This window comes from Chiloscyllium punctatum, chromosome 38 (genome assembly GCF_047496795.1).
Source record: "Chiloscyllium punctatum isolate Juve2018m chromosome 38, sChiPun1.3, whole genome shotgun sequence".
In the NCBI taxonomy this organism is placed as follows: domain Eukaryota; kingdom Metazoa; phylum Chordata; class Chondrichthyes; order Orectolobiformes; family Hemiscylliidae; genus Chiloscyllium; species Chiloscyllium punctatum.
In genome coordinates this window covers 48,346,300-48,369,162 of record NC_092776.1, presented here as the reverse complement: position 1 = coordinate 48,369,162, position 22,863 = coordinate 48,346,300, and the positions used below count along the sequence as shown (strand labels likewise).

At 40.1% G+C, this 22,863-nt stretch overlaps 1 protein-coding gene across 1 annotated transcript in view; it reads left to right on the top strand.

Annotated features, from left to right (window-relative positions):
• ptenb (phosphatase and tensin homolog B) overlaps nucleotides 1-22,863 on the top strand; it is a 165,204-nt gene that overhangs the window by 101,724 nt on the left and 40,617 nt on the right. Inside the window, exon 3 of the mRNA XM_072557834.1 lies at nucleotides 17,551-17,595. Coding sequence (XP_072413935.1) covers nucleotides 17,551-17,595 — 45 coding nt within the window. The remainder of the gene's footprint in view (nucleotides 1-17,550; nucleotides 17,596-22,863) is intronic.

The window sequence follows — 22,863 nt, the reverse complement described above, 5'->3', positions numbered from 1 at the left end:
AGAATGAATTTTTAAAAATTAAATTGGAAGTTAAAATTGAGTCACGCAAGGTATTAACTCCCAAGAATTTGTTATCTGAGTTGCTGGGTACAAAATCGTGAACAGCACCTTGTACTTGTTGAGTCTAGCCTGTTGTATTTGCTGCGTGCAATGCGATCTCTTCAATATTCGGGTGACTAAAGCTTGCTTTGTGCAAAACCTCTGTTCAGTCTTGAAGCATAACCCCAGTTCTCCAGTTGGTTGCCATTTCAGTTCTCATGCTTATACTTGTGAGAAAGGCTTACTGCAGTGTTGCAGTAAATCCTAATAAACACTGAAAGAACAGGATCTCATTTTCTGCTTTAACACTTTACAGCCTTCTGGACTTGATATTGAGTTCAACAGCCTCAGACTTTGAACTCTGTGCTCCATTTTGATATAATTATTTTTTTCTTTCCACAGTGTTTATATTCATGGTTTCATGTTTTGCTTTCAATTCGAGCTGACCTGTATCCTGGCATTAATATCTACTCCTGAGTCTATGCTATATCCAATCTCTACAACTGTTACCACTCCCCTTACCTTTTTGTTCTATGCCTTTGATCTCTAATCTCCCTCACCCTTATCCTTTTCCTGACTTTTTCTTCTGTTCTAAATGCTCCTCCCACTTTTTTCAACACCTTAAAACCCATCACAAATCCACCCATAATTCTGAAGAAGGTCATATTAGATTCAGCGTTTTCTGTTTGTTTCTCTGCAGGCGCTATCAGATCTGCTGAGTTTCTCCAGCACTTCTTTTCATCTCCAATCTTTCAGTTCTTTTTCTTCACTTGTTGGAGATGGGCATCACTGGTTGGCCATTTTATTGCCCATCCCTAGTAGCTCTTGAGAAGGTGGTGATGAGCTGTCTTCTTGAATTGTTGCAGTCCATGTGCTGGAGGTCAACCCACAGTGCACTCTTGTTTCCGATATAGTGAGTGGTTTAGAGGGGGATTTGCAGGTAGTGGTTTTCCTGGAAATTTGGAAGTCCTGTTTAAGTGTCTTTGGTGAATTTCTGCTTTGCATCTGGTAGATAGCTGCAGTCTGCACTACTGAGCATTGGTGGTGAAAGGAGTGGATGCCTGTGATTGTGGTGCCAATCATGTGAGATGCTTTGTCCTGGATGGTGTCATGCTTCTTGAGTGTTGCTGGAGTTGCAGTCATCCAGGTGAGTGGTGAGTAGTCCATGTAGGTGGTGGGCAGGAAATGAGTTATTCACCACAGTATCCCTCGGCTCTGACCTGCTCTTGAAGCCACCGTGTTTATGTGGCAAGTTTCTGATCAATGGTAACCCTCAGGATGTTGATGACAGAAAATTCAATGATGGTAACGCTATTGAATGCCATGGGGCAATGGTCAGATTGTCTCAGTGGAGCTGGCATTTGTGCAGCTCACATGTTACTTGCCATTTGTTAGCCTGGATATTGTACAGATCTTGTTCATTTTAACATGGACTGCTTTGGTATCTGAGGAGTTGTGAATGATGCTGAAGATTGTTTAGCAATGAATGCACATTCCCACTTCTGACCTTATGGTGGAGGGAAGCTTTCCCAATATTCTTTCTAAGATCCTCCCCTGCACTTTTTGTACTGCTTAGCATCTGCCATAGATTTTCTTTCTTTCATAGTCCTAACTTTTATGTCCTTTGCCTCCAGAGTTATAACTTGGCCTCAGTGGAGAAGTCAGGAGAGGTAGTACGGAAACTAGAGTTGGATGTCATGAGAAAGCATGTGAAAGTCAGTTTTTTTTAATTGACATACTTAAAGGGTTGCACATAAATTGAAAATAGATGTGGATCAGGAAAATATTTCCTTAAATGCTTCAGTACTTTGTGCATGTTTTCTTTTAAAAAGATATAATTTTTATTCTTTCACCTTCATATACTCTGGGCAATTCATTCTTGGCTGTTTGACTTGCATCAGTTGTGAATTTTGTCTTAATTAGAACACTTAATGATGGGATTTTTAATATTAGAAAATCCCATTGTTAAATGTACTAATTAAAGCAAAATTCACAATATATAAAAACAATCCCTAAATGTTAGTCTTCAGCCATTTCATTCTGCAAATGTACTAGAATAAACAAATGAATAACTCTAAAGCCACTCTCTCTCTAAGGCACCATACTTAAGTCCTAATGCAGTAACCTGGAACTCCATTGGTCATTGCATGTGATAAATAGTTTGCGATTAACATGCCCATGTGATGTGATGGGGACTAGACTTGCTATGGATGAAAAAGGAAGGCAGAGGTCTGAGTGAGAAGAACTGCAACATGTGGGAGATTGAAAACTGATCAAGTGCCTTTAACCTATTTTTATCCATCAGAGCTGAAGAGTGATGTCACAGAAACGGGTGGATCTCTTGGATGTTTCTTTCGATTAGCCAAGTAGTTTTAAATCAGGAAATATTATTACAGTGGAAAAGTACAGTTAAGAACTTCACTTAATTCATTATTATGTATTAATTACTTTAAGTAGAAACCAACAAATGCTTAGTAGCAGCTGTGTATACTATCTACAAGATCCTTAAACACCCCCTGCCTAGCCTACAACCCACTTTCATCTCAAAGGACAAGGGCAGCAGATTCTTGGGAACATTGTCACCAGTAAATTCCCCTCCTCTCAAAACTTCTTGTTTTTGTTAAATAACGTGATGAATGTCAGAACTTAATTAAATGTCACATCCCTAAGAACAAGCTTAGTTGACATTGAGGAAAGCCTCTACTACAGGAGAAATACATTGCGGGAAAAGGCATTCAAAAATGTTAAAACACACAGTTGTGAAATTGAACAGTATCTGGTTGCTGGTATAAGATATTTTCCATGTTTTGGAATGGCACAGGTTGATTTCTTATCCCATAGGTTTGTGCTGATGATTCTTGAGTAGAACTGAGTCAGCCAGATGTGTGCCCTAGGCCCAAGTTGTTTCTAAAATTTTATTTTGATGTTGTCATATCCCATTACTTTGCCTTTGCCTAAAATAACTTTTGAGTTTTAAAATTCTCACAATTGTTTTCAAGTTCCTCCATGGTCTCACCTTTCCTCATTGTTATCATTTTTTGCATCAGTACAATCTTCCAAGTTACAGGTTGTTCTTCTATATGCGTGTTTCATTAATGTGAATTCACTATAGTGCGATTGATAAACTGAGACACTGTTTCTAAAGTGTGAACTTTTAAAGTGTGTACTAGTTATAACATGATTTCGGCCCCATTATTTAAATGGTGCTGCTATTACACTATTTTCTTATAACGCAGGATTGCATGAGAACTGAACTATCAAGTTCTAGCAGAACTGACTGTACCTATATTCTAATTTTCGGGCTCTTGGCGACTGCTTAATTCTCCACTTTTGGCCAAGGCGCTACACTCTGGGCTTTTGGCTTAGCAAGTCATTCAGTTTTATCAACCACTGGGAAGTCTCAAACAAAAAGATACTGCATGGCCCAGCTGGCATCAATTTAAGATACAGGTAGTTCTCCGATAATGCCATTGTTGTGTTCCTTTGAGACATAGTGTGATAGAAAATCATGCAATAGAAATAATGGGGCCTGTGGAAAAACAGGGTTAGGGGCAAACCACCAAAAATATCACTAAAAATTGAAACAAAAATAATAGTTAGCTTAACACAAACGATAGCACAGTCAAATTAATTTTGACCTGTTGTATGGTATTGTATCATGCAACTCGTCAGAATTTTTCAATTGATTTCACTCGATTGGCATCTATCTGAGCTGGCTGCACTACATTCTAGCCAGTCATCTGATCCCATCCAATGGTAACACTGCTCAAGTCAGATCCAAGAATGAAACCTGTCATGATAGATCAAGGGCTGAATCTTATTTTCTTTAGCTAAGTGTCAGGTTTGTCAAGTTTCTTGGAAGGTTTTACATCATGATGCTAGGGGACATCTTTCATCTTATTTTACAAAACCTGCCTGGTTTATTACCTATCCATCGTTTGGTGCCCCTCTCACACATTCTAGCACCATCTTTCCCTGTGCCATTTCCAAACCAACTCACCACTTACTGGATATCCCAGAATTGTCCAACATCTGTGGTGCAGCACCAGCTTTAAAAAGATACTGTGCACCCAGAAAAGAGCTGTCAGTATGAAGCTACCTACATTGTTCCTGATATTAGTCCTTGATGTGTCAGACAATGGAAAGTTGCTGCCTCTCTTTGTGGACAGGGACATGGAGGTCCTGCTAATGGGGATGGGGTGATGCAGAGGCAGGACATCCTTTTCTCCCAGGTCAACATTGGTCGCCATTCTACTGGAACCAGGGTTACCATCCAGGCCAATGCAGTCACAACCATCTGAAGGAATGCGCAGAATGTAGGAAGAAGATCATGACCATCTCTACTCTGCCAGTGAAAGTGCCACCATACACTCACTCTCTAAATGTTGCTGTTGTGCCCACCATTTCCTGCATCATCATCCCCATTCACACTCATCCTCGCTAACATCTGACCCTGACTAACCCAGAATCTCTTCTGCACAACCTACTCACCCCCTCAGGACATCTCCACACATGCATCGAAAGTAACAGTGTGCCACACACCTTGTGCAGAGTTTCCTGACTCTGACCACGCTGACAATGTCCAAGCCCCTGTACAGGTATTTTTTTTTGCAGTGGTTACCATAGTGATTAGCCACTGAAACAGATTCACATGAGTCTGTAGATATTCTTTAACGCCTATAAATATATTTTTTAAAAACAAGAGAGAAAGAAGTTCTTCATATAAACAACAAAGCCAAGTTTCAAACTGCTTCTCAACACTGCGTCATAGTCATAGAGCCATAGAGATGTACAGCACGGAAACAGACCCTTCCGTCCAACTCGTCCATGCCGATCAGATATCCTAACCATATCTAGTCCCACCTGCCAGCACCCGGCCCATTACCCTTCCTATTCATATACCCATCCAGATGCCTTTTAAATGTTGCAATTGTACTAGCCTCCACCACTTCTTGTGGCAGCTCACTCCATACAAACACCACGCTCTGCCCCTTATCTTTCCCCTCTCACCCTAAACCCAAATCCTCTGGTTCTGGATTCCCTCATCCCTGGAAAAAAACTTTATCTATTTACCCTATCCATGTCTTTCCTGATTCTATAAACCTCTACAAGGTCACCCTTCAGCCTCCAAGGCTCCAGGGGAAACAGCCCTAACCTATTCAACCTGTCCCCAGAGCTCAAATCCTCCAACTCTGGCAACATCCTTGTAAATCTTTTCTGAACCCTTTCAAGTTTCGCAACATGTTTCCAATAGGAAGGAGACCAGAATTGCACATAATATTCCAACAACGGCCTAACCAACATTCTGTTCAGCCGCAACATGACCTCCTAACTCCTATACTTTGACTAATAACGGAAAGCATACCAAATGCCGCCTTTGCTATCCTGTCTACCTGTGACTCTACTTTCAAGGAGCTATGAATCTGCACTCCAAGTTTTCCCCTTCAGAATTTTGTCCAATACTTTCATTCATGTCAGACTACTTGTTCTCACTATCCCCAAAATGTTCACCCACTGAAAATTCAACCACTCAACCAGCGTCATTCCCTAGCATTCAGTCTCTCACAGACCCATGCTAATAGGACTATTTACATACTGACACAAAAAGCTCTCCTGGATGCACTTTAAAAATTCTGCCTTGTCTAATCCTTTCATACAAAGACGATCCCAGTTAGTATTTGTAAAGTTGAAGTCTGCTGCAACTCTCACCCTGTTTCTCTCACACATTTCTGTGATTTGCCTACTTATCAGTTCCTGTAATATTATCCTAGCAAGGTAATCACTTCTTGTTTTTACTGTTAGTCAATTCCAGTGAAATTTCACTCTTATCTCAACTCTTGAAGTTTTTAAATTAACAGATTGCTTCCAGCTTCTTATCCTCAAGTTGTAGAGACATTTTCCAATCCACCAGCATAAACATTTCTCAATACCTTTCGCAAAGCTTGTCACAAGTAAGTGCACAAGCCGACTGATAACCTGATGCCGATGTGGAGTCCTTTCTGGCCTGCACCGCAACACCTAGTGCCGGGGATGAAAATCGCATGACAGTGAACAGAAGTTCACTTTATTTAAAAAAAGGTTGGCAATTCACAAAAATAGTTTAATTTACACACATTATAGGGAACTACCTATAATGTAAAAGACAAAAACACACACTGCCTTTATTCATCCTGCACAGTCCTTGTTAACATCTGGGGACTGGTGCCAAACTTGGGAGAGCTGCCACACAGACTCAAAAGCCTGACACATTCATACTCCTAAAATCATACCTTCTACAAATTCTCCCAGAAAACTATTCCAATGTACTGACCCAGTAGAGATGGCGACACAGTGATAGTTACGGAGGAGTTGTGCTGGGAGTTCTCAACATGGACTCCTGACCTGATGATGTCTCATGGCATCAGGTCAAACCTGCTGATTATCACATGCCATTCCCCTCAATAGATAGCTCAATGTTTCTCAATGTTTAATATCAATTTGAAAGATTTTAGTGAGATAAGGGGAAAAATATCAGTATGTAAAACCACCAAGGAAGTTGCGTTGCTCCTGGTGCCATGCAGATGTCAGCGATGTTGGAAATAGCAGGGCGAGAGAGCTTTCAATTCCAGATGATTTTGGGACGATACAACTCCGCTGGCTTATACAAATTGCATCTCAACAGGGTCAGGACCAGTGTGACTGGAAGTTGATGGTGCTGTAGGGGAGAACTTAACCTAGCTTGAGGGGGGATTGGGGATATCAGCACAGATTTAGAAGGGTACAAAACAAAGCTGAAAAACGTAAGACAGAAAATTAGAAAGTGAGCATGAAGGGCAGAAGAAATAAAGGTTAGAACATAAACAACAAAGGAGCTGTTCACTGATATTTGATATATATCATTGCAAGATGTTGGTTGAGTAAGAAAGATAAGCACTTATATAACATACCTATTAACAAATTATGGCTTTTTAAAAAAAAGGAATAACAGCTGAATATTTCTGACTCCTGGGTTTGCAGATGAGAAAGAAATGACAAAAAGAAGTGGAAGGACATCATGATATTATTACTATTAAAAGTGCAACCTATTGGTGAGGAAGGATGATCTGCTAATAGGATCAGCAAATGAAACCATGAGAGTTGAACTGAAAACAAAAAAGGGGAATTAATATTGGTCATATACAATAGACCCCCAAAACAGTTCTAAGAATGTTGAACAAATATGTAGGAAAATTACTGAGGCAGAAGGTAGTAATGGCAGATTTCACTTACTCTCTATTCAGTGCATATATTTAGAGCAATGATTCTCAACCATTTTTTGGCCATGGCCCCCCTAGGAGCTCTTCTCAGGTTCTAGGGACCCCTTTCAAACAGGAATACAACACGAACAGTTAGACGTATATGCAACAAAATCATTTATTATTAAACACCAAGAAGACTTGAACATTCTGACATACTAGACAAAACTTAAAAGAAGACTATATGATATTAAATGTCTACCAGGCCCAATGTGGTCCTTGAGCTTGGTGCTTTTCTGCACGTTTCATGATATTGGGCTCCAAATCATGTTAGGCCCCCATTGAGAATGGCTGGTTTAGAGTCAGTTGTAAAAGGTAATGTGGGTACAGAGTTGTAAGAATACAATCTAGAACTTATTTTTGCCAGTACAAAGCAAGTCCAATAAGAAATGTTACAATAATGAAATTAGTTTTAGAAAATAGTGTTCGTGATGGTACAGTCACTAAATGTGTAACCTGTTGTCTTGATCTAATAATTCCGAATGGTAAAAGAAAATGCTGTTGCGTGTGTTCTCATTTCACTGTTAATGTTGCTTGCTTGGTGATATATTGGGGTTTCTTGATCTTTACTTTTTCGTGCAAATCCCTTTTCTCTAATCAGTGCAGTCATTGTTCATTCTTGCATTAAGATATTCAAATATATTGTTTGAAAATAACTCATCACATCATATTTTGAGTTGTGAACAATAGCTTTATTATATTTTCTATTGGATCTGTTACATGACCATATTATCTACCAGTTCAACATTTTTCCTGCTTTCTTGGAAATACACGAAATAAGCGTAGGAGTGAAGTCTAGTTTATCATCTCTTGGGGAATGCCATTTTGTTTTTTTTAATATATGCACTGACATACATTGGTTCATGCCCCCATGTCCTGTATATGCTTAGCATCTGTGTTACTGTTTACGTACTTGACTCCCTGATGATTTTCAAAAAAAAATTATGCTTGCATTGCTGGCTGGCTGCCCATGCCAACTTATATGTGGGCTGCCTTCTTGAACCACTCAGCCCATTTGGTAGACTCTCAATGGTGTTGAGGAGGCAGTTCCAGGATTTTGACCCAGCAACACTGCAGGAACAGCAATATGTTTGCATGGCCTTTGGTTTCATGGAACTTGCAAGTGGTAACACTCCTATGTATCTGTTGTCCTTCTAGACGGTAGTGGTCATAAGGAAGATGCTGAGCAGGGACCCTTGGTGACTTATAGCAATGCACCTTGTAGATGATATGCAGGGCTGCTGCAATGTATAATGGTGAAGGGAGTGTACGTTTGTGGTTGTGATGCTAATCAAGGAAGCTGCTTTGTCTTGGATATTGTTAAAGCTACTTGAATGTTGTTGAGTCTGGTCTTAACAAGGCAAGTGGAGAGTATTTTCATCACATGTCTCTGCTGTGCCTTGTTGTAATAGAATTGTAATAGCGAATAGGGAAATGGCAGATTAACTAAATGATTGCTTCATCTGTTTTCCATGATAGATATGCAATAAATTGCCCAAAAGTAGAGATCCAGACAGCTAGGTAGAATGAAGAGTTGAAATGAATTGGCATTAGTAAGAAAATTGTACCAGATTAGTTACTGGTCATGAAAGTTGAGAAATTTCCAAAATCCTTTTGAATATCTGCATTTTCTAAGTGGTTATGATCGAAGAACTACTTTGTACACTTGCTTCCCTGACCAAAGTGGATCTTTACCCCCAATACATGACAAGGGTGGCTATAGAGAATGAACATTAGTTGATGGATTTTGTAGGATAATGACTAATGCGATAAATTCTGGTATGATTCTTGCAGACTGGAAGGTAGAAAACTTAGACTCTACTATTTAAAAAGGGAACAGGATAGAGAATGACGTATTATAAGCATGTTAGCCTTACATCAGTATGAGGGAAAATGCTAGAATTATTATAGTCATGACGTGGAGGTGCTGTTGTTGATTTCAGGTGGACAAGGTCAGAAGTGCTGTAATACCAACAGGTTTATTTGAAATCACAAGCTTTTGGAGTGCTGCTCCTTCATCAGGTGAAGTGATAGTGAAGGGATAAATACCTGATTGATCCATGACCAAATTGGGCATAATTGACTTCGATTTCTGAATAGAAAATAATGATCAGTGAACTTGTTGGAGTTTTTTTGTAGATGTTAACACCAAAATTGATAAAGGAGAGCCACTGGAGGTTGTATACTTTAGAATTTCAGAAGGCATCTGATAAAATCCCCCCACAGGAGTCTAGTGAGAGAGATTAAAGCACATGAGACAAAGGTTAATGTACTGGAGAGAATTGTTGATTGGCTAACAGACAAGAAAAAGGGAGTCGGCATAATTGGGTCATTCTTGCTTTGGCAGGTAGCAGACTGTGACTAATGGAATACTGCAAGGACCAGTGCTTGGACCCAGCTGTTCACAATATATATCTTGTCGAAACTCGCTAACATATCAATCATTTGATGGTGGGGACCAAATGTAATGGTTCCAAATTTGTGGGTGATCCAAAGCTAAGTAGGCATATGTGTTGGGAGGAGGGCATGTAAAGTCGCTTCAGGAATATTGAGACGTGTTTAGTGAGTGGGCAAGAGCATGGCAGATGGAAAATGTTGTGGAAAAATATTCACTTTTGGCAGGGGAAGTGGATGTGCAAAGTATCTCTTAAATTGTAAGAGGTTAGAAAATTCAGATATCCAAAAGCCTTGGAAGGCTAACACGCAGCAAAGCTATTTGGAAGGTTAATGGAACACTAGCCTTTATTGCAAGAGGTTTTAGGTCCAGGAGTAATAAAGTCTTCCCTCAATTGTATCGGAATTTCACTAGACCGCACCTGAAGTACTGTGTGCGCCATCTTGGTCTCCTCATCACAAGAAAATATTTTGCCATTGATGAAGTGCAAAGAACGTTCCCAAGGATTGTTCTCAGGATGCAGAACTGTCTTTTAGAGAGAGATTGGGCAAACTGTATCTGCAATATCTGGAATCTGGATGAAATAAGAGATGATCTTATTGAAAGTTAGAATACACTCAGTTCCGCTATAATGCGGTGGTTCCGTTCTCCTGCAACCCCGTATTATAAGGAAATTGCAAAATAGCAGCACCATTTAAAGTAATAGGGTCAGAGTAGTGTTTTAACCAATACATGCTTTAAATGTTTATGCTATAGAAACTGTCCCCAATTCCTCAATCATGTTTATAGTGACTTTGCATTAATGAAACTGGCAAAGCAACCTGTATATCTGCAGGCACAGACAAGTAAGATGGAATTCTAGAACTATGAGACACAGTTTAAAAATGAGGGGCTGCCACTTAGGATTCTCAATCACAAGTGGCTAGGGGGGCTCAGTCTTTTGAGTATAGTGAAGTTATATATACGTAGGTTTCTTATTACTAGTAGTAAACAGGGTCATGGGGATGTGGTGTGTCAAGGGAGTTGAAGTGTTCAATCAGCCACAGTAGTATTGAATGATGGGGTAGGCTGGAATGATGGGTAGTATTGAATGATGGGTAAATGGCCAACTTGTGTTCATGTGGTAGACAGGCATTGTGATCTTGAGGTGAACTCTGAGGATGTTGATAGTGAGGGATTCAGTAATAGTAATGCCATCAAGAAGCGATGGTTAGATTTTCTCTTGTTGTCAATTTGTCTGGAACTTGTGCAGTGTGCATGTCATTTGCTACTTATCAGCCCAAACCTGGCCATTGTCCAGATCTTGTTGCACTTGAACATAGACTGCTTCAGTATCTGAGGAGTCACGAATAATGCTGAACATTGTACAATAATTATTGCACATCCCCACTTGAGGCCTTACGAACGAAGCAAGGTCATTGGTGAAGCAGCTGAAGGTGTTTAGACCTTGGACACCACTCTGAGGAACTCCTGCAGAGATGTCCTGGAGCTGAGATGACTGACCTCCAATAATCATGACCATCTTTCTCTTGGTTCCCTTACCACCTGTTGCAGATCCAGAATAGCAGCTATCTCTTTTAGGAATTAACCAGCTTGGTCAGTTATGGTGCTGTGAAGCAGCTCTTAGTCGTGGATATTGAAGCACCCACCAAAATACCTTCTGTACCCTTACCACACTCCGTGTTTCCTCCAAGTAATGTTGAAATATGAGTACTGATTCATTTGACAAAAAAAGGTGGTACCTGTCAATCAACAGGAGATTTACATGCCAATTCCTGACTGTACACCATTGTACCACCACCTCTAGTGCATCCTGCTAATTAGTCAAGATACACCAAAGGAAGAGGGTGTTGCTGTCCAGGACATTGTGTGTAAGGTATAATTCAGTGAGTATAACTGTATCAGACTTTTGTTTGACCAGTGTGTGAAACGGCACTCCCAATTTATCAACTCCATGTTATGGCAGCTTTACCCATTGTCATTCCCAATCCTTTAGTCAATGCCGAGTGATCTGTCTGGTCTAATTCCTTTCTCAATGTAAATGAATGGCTTGTTAGTCCATTTCAGAGTGCAGTTAAGACACAGTCAACCCACACTGCTGTGGGTCTCAAGTCACTTGTAGGCCATAGCACGTAAGGATGCCAGTTTTTCCCCCCCGAAAGGACATCAGTGAATCAGTTACGCAAGAAGCAGCAATGCTTTCATGGTTATCATTAGACTTTTAATGCAATGTTTTATTTTAAATTCTACCATTGCGGTGGGATTTGAACCCAGGGTCCCAGAACATTACTTGGATCACTGGATTACTAGACTGGCAGTAATACCACTCTGTCTTACCCTCCCCTTTTAATTAGGATAGCGCTTTATCTTCACTCTTAACAGCAGCAATTGCAATCATAGAATAATTCTAGTTGTTGACTCTGTGGTTCATTTCGCTGTGAATTGGGAGTCTTGATGAAATCTGACCAACATCTAAAGCACATTTGTGTAACTACCCAGATCCATTAGTCGCATTTTATTTATAAGCTCTAGTTGAGTGACCTGCAAACCCTTGTTGCCATTATTGAGGGATGGTTTTTTTCATGTAAAATTTATGAACATCTGTAATGACACACTGGGGCAATCATGCTTAACTGTTCCTGGAGACATTACAAGTCCGAAAAGATCTAGTCAAACTATCTAAACCCCCCAGCTGCCCTGTTTGACAAACTCCAGTTAAAAGCAAACATCTACCAAGTTTCTGTACATGAAAATAATTTTATTACTGATAAATTGTCTTTAGCAGCAATTAGGGTATATGAATTACTACATTATAATTTTACCATTTAAACTCTATCCCTTAAATTCCCCTTGCACAAACAGACACACACAATTCGCTGGTTTTGTCTCTTTCAATTTCTTCAAATTCTTTTCGGTTGGCACAAGATTGTTTAAACATCATTGTTCTTTTCATTGTTTGAGAATTTGTCATTGTATTGACTTTGAAGATGTTTTGTCCCTCCCCCAAGGCAATTTGCTGTGAAGTGTAGACATTTCTAGTATCACCACACAAGGTGAGACAGAATTTTTTGATAGATTATGCTAGTAAAGGGATACTCTGCTGCACTGGCCATACAGAAGCCATGGTCACATAGAAATTACAGAAATGTACAGCATGGAAACAGACTTTTGGTCCAACCCGTCCATGCTGACCAGATATCCTAACCTAATCTAGTTCTGATTTGGAGATGCCAGTGTTGGAGGGGTGTACAAAGTTAAAAATCACACAACACCAGGTTATAGTCTAATAGGTTTAATTGGAAGCACACTAGCTTTCAGAGCGACACTCCTTCATCAGGTGATAGTGGAGGGCTCAATCCTAACACAGAATTTATAGCAAAAATTTAACAGTGTGATGTAACTGAAATTATACATTGAAAAATTGATTGTCTGTTAAGCCTGTCATCTGTTAGAATACAGTGGTAGTTTCACTTCTTTCATGTGTTAGTCACAAAACCTTTTTTTAAAAGTTGCATTCTCAGGTTAGCTGTTAACAATGGGTGATAGCTTGACAATATGCCTCGTGTTCTCTGTCTATGCCATGATGTTTAGATTGATTCTAATCTAAAATGTGAGACAACAGAGTTTTACTTGAATTCATGCAGTTTTTGAACAAAGTCCAATGTAACTCTACAAGTACAAATTCACCCACAAAATATGTGTGCGCATGTGGGTCTTTGTCTGTCTGTGTGTGTGTGTGTGTGTGTCTGTCTGGGTTTGGGGTTGTGAGTGTGAGAAGTGTATGTGTGTGTGTGTAGTGAGTGCAGAGTGTCTTAAGTCTGTGAGGGGTTGCATGTGTGAGTGAGGGGGTGCATGCGCGCGTGTCTGTGTGTAGGTGTGTATTGGAGTGCCTCTGTGTGTGTGTGTGTGTGTGTGTGTGTGTGTGTGGTGCAATGGTGGTCACCTGTAATGTGACATGAACCCAAGGTCCCGGATGAGACCCTCCCTATGGTTACCGAACTTAGCTATCATCCTCTGCTCAGCCACTTTTTGCTGCTGCCTGTCCTGAAGTCCACTTTGGAGGATGGTCACCTGAAGGTCAGAGGTCGAATGTCCTGGACCATTGAAGTGTTCCCCAACTGGGAGGGAACCCTCCTGTCTGTTGATTATTGTGCGGTGCCCATTCATCCGTTGTCGTAGCCTTTGCTCAGTTTCCCCAATGTACCATGCCTCAGGGCATCTGTGCCTGCAACGTATAAGATAGACAACATTGGCTGAGTCACATGAGTACCTGCCATGTACAAGGTGGGAGGTGTCCCCACGCATAATGGTGGTATCAACGTTGTCTCACTTTTTGGATTAGAATTAATCTAAACATCATGGCATAGACAGAGAACACAGGGGCTAACACCTTCAACATATTGTCTAGCTATCACCCATTGTTAACAGCTAACCTGAAAATGCAACTTTTAAAAAAAGGTTTTGTGATTTACACATGAAAGAAGTGAAACTTTCATGGTATTCAAACAGATGAAAGATTTAACGATCAATTTTTCAATGTATAATTTCAGTTACATCACACTGTAAATTTTTGCTATAAATTCTGTGTGTTAGGATTGAGCCCTCTGCTATCACCTGATGAATGAGCGTCGCTAGTGTGCTTCCAGTTAAACCTGTTGGATTATAACCTGGTGTTGTGTGATTTTTAACTTAATCTAGTTCCATTTGCCAGCATTTGGCCCATATCCGTCTAAACCCTTCCTACTCATATACCCATCCAGACGCCTTTTAAATCCTGTGATTGTACCAACTTCCACTTCCTCTGGCAGCTCATTCCATGAATGATCAACCTCTGTGTGAAAAAGTTGCCCCTTAGGTCAGTTTTAAATTTTTCCCCTCTCACCCTAAACCCTCTAGTTCTGGACTTCCCACCCCAGGAAAAGACCTAATCTATTTGCCCTATCCATGTTCCTCATGATTTATAAACCTCTATAAGGTCACCCCTCAGCCTCTGATGCTCCAGGGAAACAGCCCCAGCCTATTTAGCCTGTCCCATTAGCTCAAATCCTCCAACCCTGGCAACATCCTTGTAAATCTTTGCTGAACCCTTTCAAGTTTCACAACATTCTTTTGACAGGAAGGAGACCAGAATTGCAGGCAATATTCCAAAAATTGCCTAACTAATGTCCTGTATAGCTGCAACATGGCCTCCCAACTTCTGTAGTCAATGCTCTGACCAATAAAGGAATGCATACAAAGTGCTGCCTTCACTATTCTATCTACTTGTGACTCTACTTTCAATGAACAAAAACTTGCACTCCAAAGTCTCTTAGGACCTTACCATTAAGTTTATAAGTCCTGCTGTGATTTGCTTTTCCAAAATGCAGCACCTCGCATTTATCTAAATTAAACTCTATCTGCCACTCCTCAGCCCATTGGCCCATCTGATCAAGATCCTGTTGTACTCTGAGGTACCCTTCTTCACTGTCTACTACACCTCCAATTTTGATGTTGTCTGCAAACTTTACTAGCTATACCTCCTATGTTCCCATCCAAATCATTTATATAAATGACGAATAGCAGCGGACCTAGCACCGATCCTTATGGCACTCCACTGGTCACAGGCCTCCAGTCTGAAAGACAACCCTCCACCACCACCCTCTGTCTTCTACCTTTGAGCCAGTTCTGTATCCAAATGGCTAGTTCTCTCTGTGTTTCATGAAATATAATCTTGCTAACCAGTTTGCCAAATGCCTAACATAAGTCCATATGGATCACATCCACCATTCTGCCCTTATCAATCATCTTCATTACTGCTTCAAAGATTCAATCAAGTTCGTGAGACATGATTTCCCAGAAGCAAAGCCACGTTGCCTATTCCTAATCAGCCCTTGCCTTTCCAAATACTGGCAAATTAAGTCAATCAAGATGTTGTCAAGCTGTTAACCCCCTCAGTTCAGAACCCATTGACTACATGGTTTCTGTTTCTCTTTCACTGTTAGTAAGGAAAAAAACATTTGTAGAATGACTCCATGTGCTCCAGTAAACATTTTTAAAACCGCAGTCATCTCTTTACATGGTCATTTTGATTTAAAATGGTACCATTTCTAATTTATAGTCCAAAACTAAAGAAAGTAAAAAGATGTAGCCTTTTACCCTTTGTATTTTTATTTTATTATATGTGCTTCATTTAAATCAATGTCAACTGAGCTTCACCCATGATTCAGTTGATGGTGCTTTTGTCTCTGAATCATGGAGTTATGGATTCCAGTCCCATTCCACCAGCTGAGCCTAAAAAGAAGAGTCTGCTTCAGTGCAGACGCATGGTCTGAGGTCCTATCTTGGAAATCGGACATTAAATTGAAGCCTTGTCTGCCTGCGCAGATGGTGGGGCCAAAGATCCCAAGGCATTATTTCAAAGAGCAGGAGTGTTCTTTCCATTGAACCTGTCCAGCATTCATCTCTAAATCACCATCACAAAACATCATTTGGTCATTATCTCATTCCTGTTTGTGGGTTTTTGCTGCTACTCTCTGGAAAATGTTAATAGCAGTCTTTAATTGTAGTGCATTCCTGACCCCCCTCAAATGTCAATTTCTCTCGATTTAGGTATGATTTCTTGAAAGTTTACACCTCAAGATCAAAATTGATCTCTAAGGCACAACGTCAGCAGCCCCACGCAGATACATAGCTATTAACCACACTTTTCTGCTTGAAATTCCGAAAGCATGATAGCAGCACTCCCCCGGTACCACAAGATTCTCTTGTCAAGTGGCCTATTGTGGGTGCCAATCTCAAGTCTTTTTGAGATCCTTCTAGTGATTGAGTGTGTTGCAACAAACAAAAGAGTATTTCGTGATGAACACAATAGACTATTATGGGGGTTTAAACTCTTCATATCATAATATATTCCTACATTGCCAGTTAATTACATATTCTAGAATAATATTAAGTTTCTGTCCCACTCCACTCTGTCACCTCTATCCTTGGCTTCCTATGCCAGTCGAAGGAAGCTGAGCGGAAGCTTGAGGAACAACCTCTTCACTTTTGGATACTTTATACCTTCAGGACTCTACTCTGAGTTTAACAATAACAGATTGTAATATTGAATGAAAGGATATAACCACTAGTTGGAGTGTCTAAAACCAGGGGGCATAATCTGCTTATGATTCAGCAATTAGGACTGAAATGAGAAAATTTCCTAATGCAGAACATTATGAATCTTAGAATTCTGATGTAAAGAATTTCAATGCTCTTACCCATTAATTATAGCCATATCTAGAAATAACAATAGATTTTCTCGGTACAAAGGAAACTGCAAGTTAATGATATGCAGTGGAGAAGTAGCTTTGATGAAATAGTTCAGCCGCTATCTCACTGAGTTGCTGACCAATCCTCCTCCAGTTTCTTATTTTCAAATTACTTGTTAAAGCATTGAAATAAACCACACACAGTTGATCCAAATTGAATCTTTTTTGTGATTATAATGTCAGGTGACATTCCTATGTGTTTATCAGTATATGTGTATGATTCATGTAATTGATTTTGAATTGCAAATTATTGAAATTTTAACAAATTTTGCTGTGTCATGAAATAATTATTATCTATGGTCTCATGTCTTGGTCCAGGTGTGATTCTAATAAGCTGTCTTTTTTCAGTTTAACAATTCCTGAAAGAAAAAGTCTGGCTTAAATTTGTCCAAGATAAATGGTCTAAATTTTACAAATTACTCAAGTAATTAATATTTTCCATTGATTTATAAATTGATGTTTAGAACTGTGAAATTCTGCAGATTACAGCCAGATGTTCAGTGGCAAGCCATTCTGTCCTATGTCTAAAAAAGTTTTTTTTGTCTTAAATTAGGTTTCTGGATGCAAAGCATAAAAACCATTACAAAATATACAACCTGTAAGTATTATTTTACTTTTCTTTTTGTGATTAAAGATATTGGTAGTAAAAGTCAAATCAATGACTGTACCAAATAAAAATATTCCTTTTTGAAAAAATGCTATATTCACCAGGGAGCCTGTGATTTTTATTTATTCATTCACGGGATGTGGGCATTCTGGCAAGACCAGCGTTCATTGTCCTTGGGAAGTTGGTGGTGAGTTGCATTCTTGATCTGCTGCAGTGCATGCAGAGTTTTAAGTTGTTGTGGGCTGGGGCGGGGTGGGGAGCATCACTGGTTTAGGAGGGGTGGCCAAAAAACCTTAGTGAGCTGTTGCTTCCTGTCATGTTGTTTTGGTGGTGGAGGCAATTGAGTTGAAATGTTTTGACCAACTTGATTCCAATTACATGGAAAAACTAAGTACTTCCTTTGTTACCTCTAAGACAGTAATGAAAACTACAAAAATTGAAGTCAACCTAACCAATCAAATTTAAATGACATTTCCAGGGTTGATGATGCATTCCATTCTTTCCTGTATTGGCCTGGAAAATGGTGAGCTTCTTCAGCATTGTTAGAGTTGTGTTCATTCAAAAAAATGTAGCATATTCTAATGCACTCCTGACTTATGCTTTTTAGATGGTGAAATAGCTTTGAGCAGTGTGGACCTGAGTAATTCACTTTCTCCTAGTTGATCTTAACCTACTGCGAATCCTCTTGCAAGGCTGCCTACCTTGAAGAAGCTCTTCTCCTCCCTCTACAAGGATCTCAGTGTATTCCCAGCGCCCCTCCCCCCTACCTTTTATCTCAGCCCACTTGGCACACCAGCCTCATTCCTGAAGAAGGGCTTATGCCCGAAACGTCGATTCTCCTGCTCCTCAGATGCTGCCTGACCTGCTGTGTTTTTCCAGCACCACATTTTTCAACTCTGGTCTCCAAGCATCTGCAGTCCTCACTTTCTCCTGAGTAATTTGCTGCAGAACACTGAACTCCATCTGACTGTCTTTAGCCATGTTTATGTGACTGCTTCTAGTTATAGAGTCATATAGAATGGAAACAGACCATTGATCCAACCAGTCCATGTTGAACATAATCCTAAACTGAACTAGTCCCACTGCTTGACTTGGCCCATATCCCTCCAAACATTTCTAATTCATTGTTTATCCAAATGTCTTTTAAATGTTGTATCTGTACCTGCATTGACCACTTCCTTTGAAATTTCATTCCATGCACGAACCACTCTGTAAAACAAAAAAAAGATTGTCCTCATTTCTTTTCTAAATCTTTCTCCTGTCATCTTGAAAATGTCACCCAGACTTGAAATCCCTCACCCTAGGGAAAAGACATCTGTCATTCAGCTTATCTATATACCTCATGATTTTTATAAATCTCTGTAAAGTCACCTCTAAACCTCCAACACTGCAGTGAAAAAAGTCCCAGCCTATCCAGCTTCTCCGCATAATTCAAACCTTCCATTCCTGGCAACATCTATGTGATGCAAACTTCAACGAATAATATACCTGAACCCTACGTCTGTCTGTTCTACAACACTACCCAAGGCCCTGCTTTTAATTGTATAAGTCTTGATTTTGTTTATATTAATACAGTGCAATACCTCACATTTATTCACTTTAAATTCCACCTGTCTTGGTGTCATTTGCAAACTTACTAACCATGTTTTCCAAATTCTCATCTAAATCATTTATGGGCGTGATAAAAGAAAAGTGGACCCAGTACCGATCCCTGTAGAACACCGCTGGTCACAGGCCTCCAGTCTGAAAAATAGCCCTCCATAGTCACACTATCTCTTGCTGTTAGGCCAATTTTGTATCTAATTGGCAAGTTCACCCTGAATCCCATGTGACCTAACTTTACTAATTAGTCTACCATGCGGATCCTTATCAAAGGCTTTACTAAAGTCCAAATAAACATTGTCTACTGCTCTATCAATCTTTTTGGTTACTTCCTCAAGTACTTCAGTCAGGTTTGTGAGAGACAATTTCCCTCACATAAAACCATGCAGACTATCCTTAATCAGTCCTTGCCTCTCCAAATGCATATAAATCCTATCTTTCAAAATCTGTTCCAACAACGCACCTATCACCGAAGTCCGACTCTCGGGTCTGTAGTTCCTAGGCTTCTCCTTACATCCCTTCTTAAACATTAGCCACTCTCCAGTCATTCATCACCTCGCCCATATTTATAGTTGATACAAATATTTCTGCAAGGGGGCCTGCAATTTCCTCCCCAACTTCCTACCAAGTCTTGGGATTCACGAGATCAGGTCCTGGAGATTTATCAGCCTTTTCTATTTTCTAAGACTCCAGCACTTTCTCTGTGAATCATAGGATTTTGAGAGTATAAAATGTTTTAGATTTCATCACATACTTTGCCATAAATGATTAAAGTGAATTATTAGAATCTAGAGTATGATTTCACAGTTACCGCAATGTTATTGTAGCACCTTTTGGGGGGAAAGAAAAACAAGTGTTCCACAGCATTTTAGAATCAACAGCCAGCTATCTCAAACTAATGGAGAAGAAATTAAGCTTGTTTATAGCTGTCATTGGTTGGTTAGCATCTATTGCTGTTCCTAGTTGTCCTTGAGAAGGTGGTGCTGAGCTGCCTTTTTGAACGGTTGCAGTCCACTTCAGCTTGACCCACAATGCCCTTAGGGTGGTAATTCCAGGATTTTGACCCAGCAACAGTGAAGATGCTGTGATATATTTCCAATTCAGGTTGTGAGTGGCTTGGAGGGGGACTTGAACGTGGGTGGCACGGTGTCTCAGTGGTGAGTACTGCTGCCTCACAGCACCAGGGTCCCAGGTTCAATTCCAGCCTCAGGTGACTGTCTGTATGGAGTTTGCACATTCTCCCCATGTCTGTGTGGGTTTCCTCCGAGTGCTCCGGTTTCCTCCCACAGTCCAAAGATGTGCAGGTCAGGTGAATTGGCCATGCTAAATTGCTCATAGTGACAGGTGCATTAGTCAGAGAGGGGTGGGTTACTCTCTGGAGGGTCAGTGTGGACTGGTTGGGCCAAAGGGCCTGTTTCCACGCTGTAGAGAATCTAGTCTAATCTAAACTTAAACCTGGTGGTTTTCCCAGATATCTACTGCTCTCGTTCTTCTAGGCAACAGTGGTCATGAGTTTGGAAGGTGCTGGTGGAGGGCATGGATGCTTGTGGGTATGATGTCACTCGAACGGTCTGCTTTGCCTTGAGTGGTGTCAAACTACGTTAGTGTTGTACCCATCTGGAGCTGCACCCATCCAGGCGAGTGGGGAGTCTTCCATCATATTCCTAACTTGTGCCTTGTCGATGGTCGACAGGATTTGGGGAGTCAGGAGGTTAAGTAACTTGCCGCATATTCCCAGCCTCTGACCTGCACTAGTAACCGCTGTGCTTATGTGGCGAGTCCAGTGGAGTTTCTGTTCAATAATAAATTCAAGGAAGTTGATCGTGGGGGTTTCAATGATCATAACAATTGAATATCAAGAGCAGTGGTTTGTTTTGTTTCTGAGTGAAGATGGTTATTGGCTGGCATTTGTGTGACGTGAATGTTACTTTCCACTTGTCAGCCCAAACCTGCCTTGTTGCGTGGACTGCTGCAGTATCTGCAGAGTCATGAACTGTACAAAACACTGTGCAATCATTGGTGAATATGCCCACTTCTGATCTTATAGTGGAGAGAAGGTCATTTGGGAAGCAGTTTGGATCTAGGACAGTCACCTGCGGAACTCCTGCGGAGGTGTCCTGGAGGGATATGATTGAACTCTAATAACCACAACCATCTTCCTGTGTGCCAGGTATGACTTCAGCCAGCAGAGAGTTTTGCCGTTATTATACCCATTGATTCCAATTTTGCTCGGACTCCTTGATGACACGCTCAGTCGAGTGTAGCTTTGATGTCAAGAGCTGTCACTCTCACCTTTATGTCGGGAATTCAGCTCTTTTGTTCATGTTGGAATCAAGGTTAGGAGCTTGAGTGGCTCTGGCAGAAACCAAACTGGGCATCACTGAGCAGGTTATTTTAGAGCAGGTGATGCTTGATAACTGTTAAATGGCACCTCCATCACTTTTCTAATAGATTAATGGAGCAGTAATTGGCTGGTCTTTGGAGACATTGAAACAAGACAGAAGGATGAAAAGGTTCAGATCCGGCACAGCCAAGATTTGGAGGAGAGTTTTTAAAAAAAAAGTAATCCTGTCTCAAAAGTGGAACTGGAGGAAGTTTGTGGTACATCTGACAGGCTGGCCGATGAGAATGAAAATTTTGAATTTGGTTTTTTGCAATTTATAGAACCAGTTGGGGTTGACGTTTTGAGAGGATGAGAGTTTTACATATTTCGTTTATAAAATAGGGACTGTTTAAATTCTGTGAGTAGAAATTTGGTATGTATAGCTTGGAGATAATTAAAGGTGCGACTGATTTGTTTCACTAGCAAAAGAAGTGAGGTAAGATACCTAAACACCTTTTTTTCAATCAGTGCTTCAGATATCCTGTCTTGAGTTGTTCCAAATCAGTCATCCACTTTGAGTATATTCTATTTAGCCCATTATTCAAATTGGTGACTAGGTCCAAAACAAAATATCATCGGTGTAAAATACTTCCAGCAGTTTAATAGGAAAAAAAGAATTGAAGATGCGGGAGAATGTTTAACTAAGGAGTCACACCTCAAAGTGCTCTGTACTAACAAATTTAAACCAGTTATCTCCATAACCTAACAAGATTTTTTTAGTGTTATTCTAAACGGATATTTATCATTCACCCAGAGCAATGTTATGGACGTTGTATTATTTTCAATCTATCTAACTTCATTTCCAATGTAGAATATATTCAACATAATACTTGGTGTAAAAGCAGCTGTAATTATACAGTTACCACAATCTGATAGTCACACTTTATCTATGTAAAAATGCATTAGAAGCAAAATTATGCTTGATATTTTATAATCTTTTTTTCATTTCACACCGGTTACATATATAAAGCTGAATTTGCTCCTTTTTCACTTTGTTTTTTGCCCATTTGTAAACCTTGGGTTTAACTAATGTCTCAGATTGACTGCTATTACTGCAAATTGTGCAGTTGATTAGAGTGAGAATATAGCTTTACAGGGCATATTACAGTTAGTGTTTAACATTTTCTTCAAGAGTTTTTGATTGTGGCTAAGTAGCCATAGAGATCTGATGATGTAAGAGTAAAGATTTGGGGATGAGGGAATGAATATTGTGCCTTGTTGCATACATTCTTTTCCACTGGAGCAGATTAGTTCCAGAAAGACTACCATTGTAC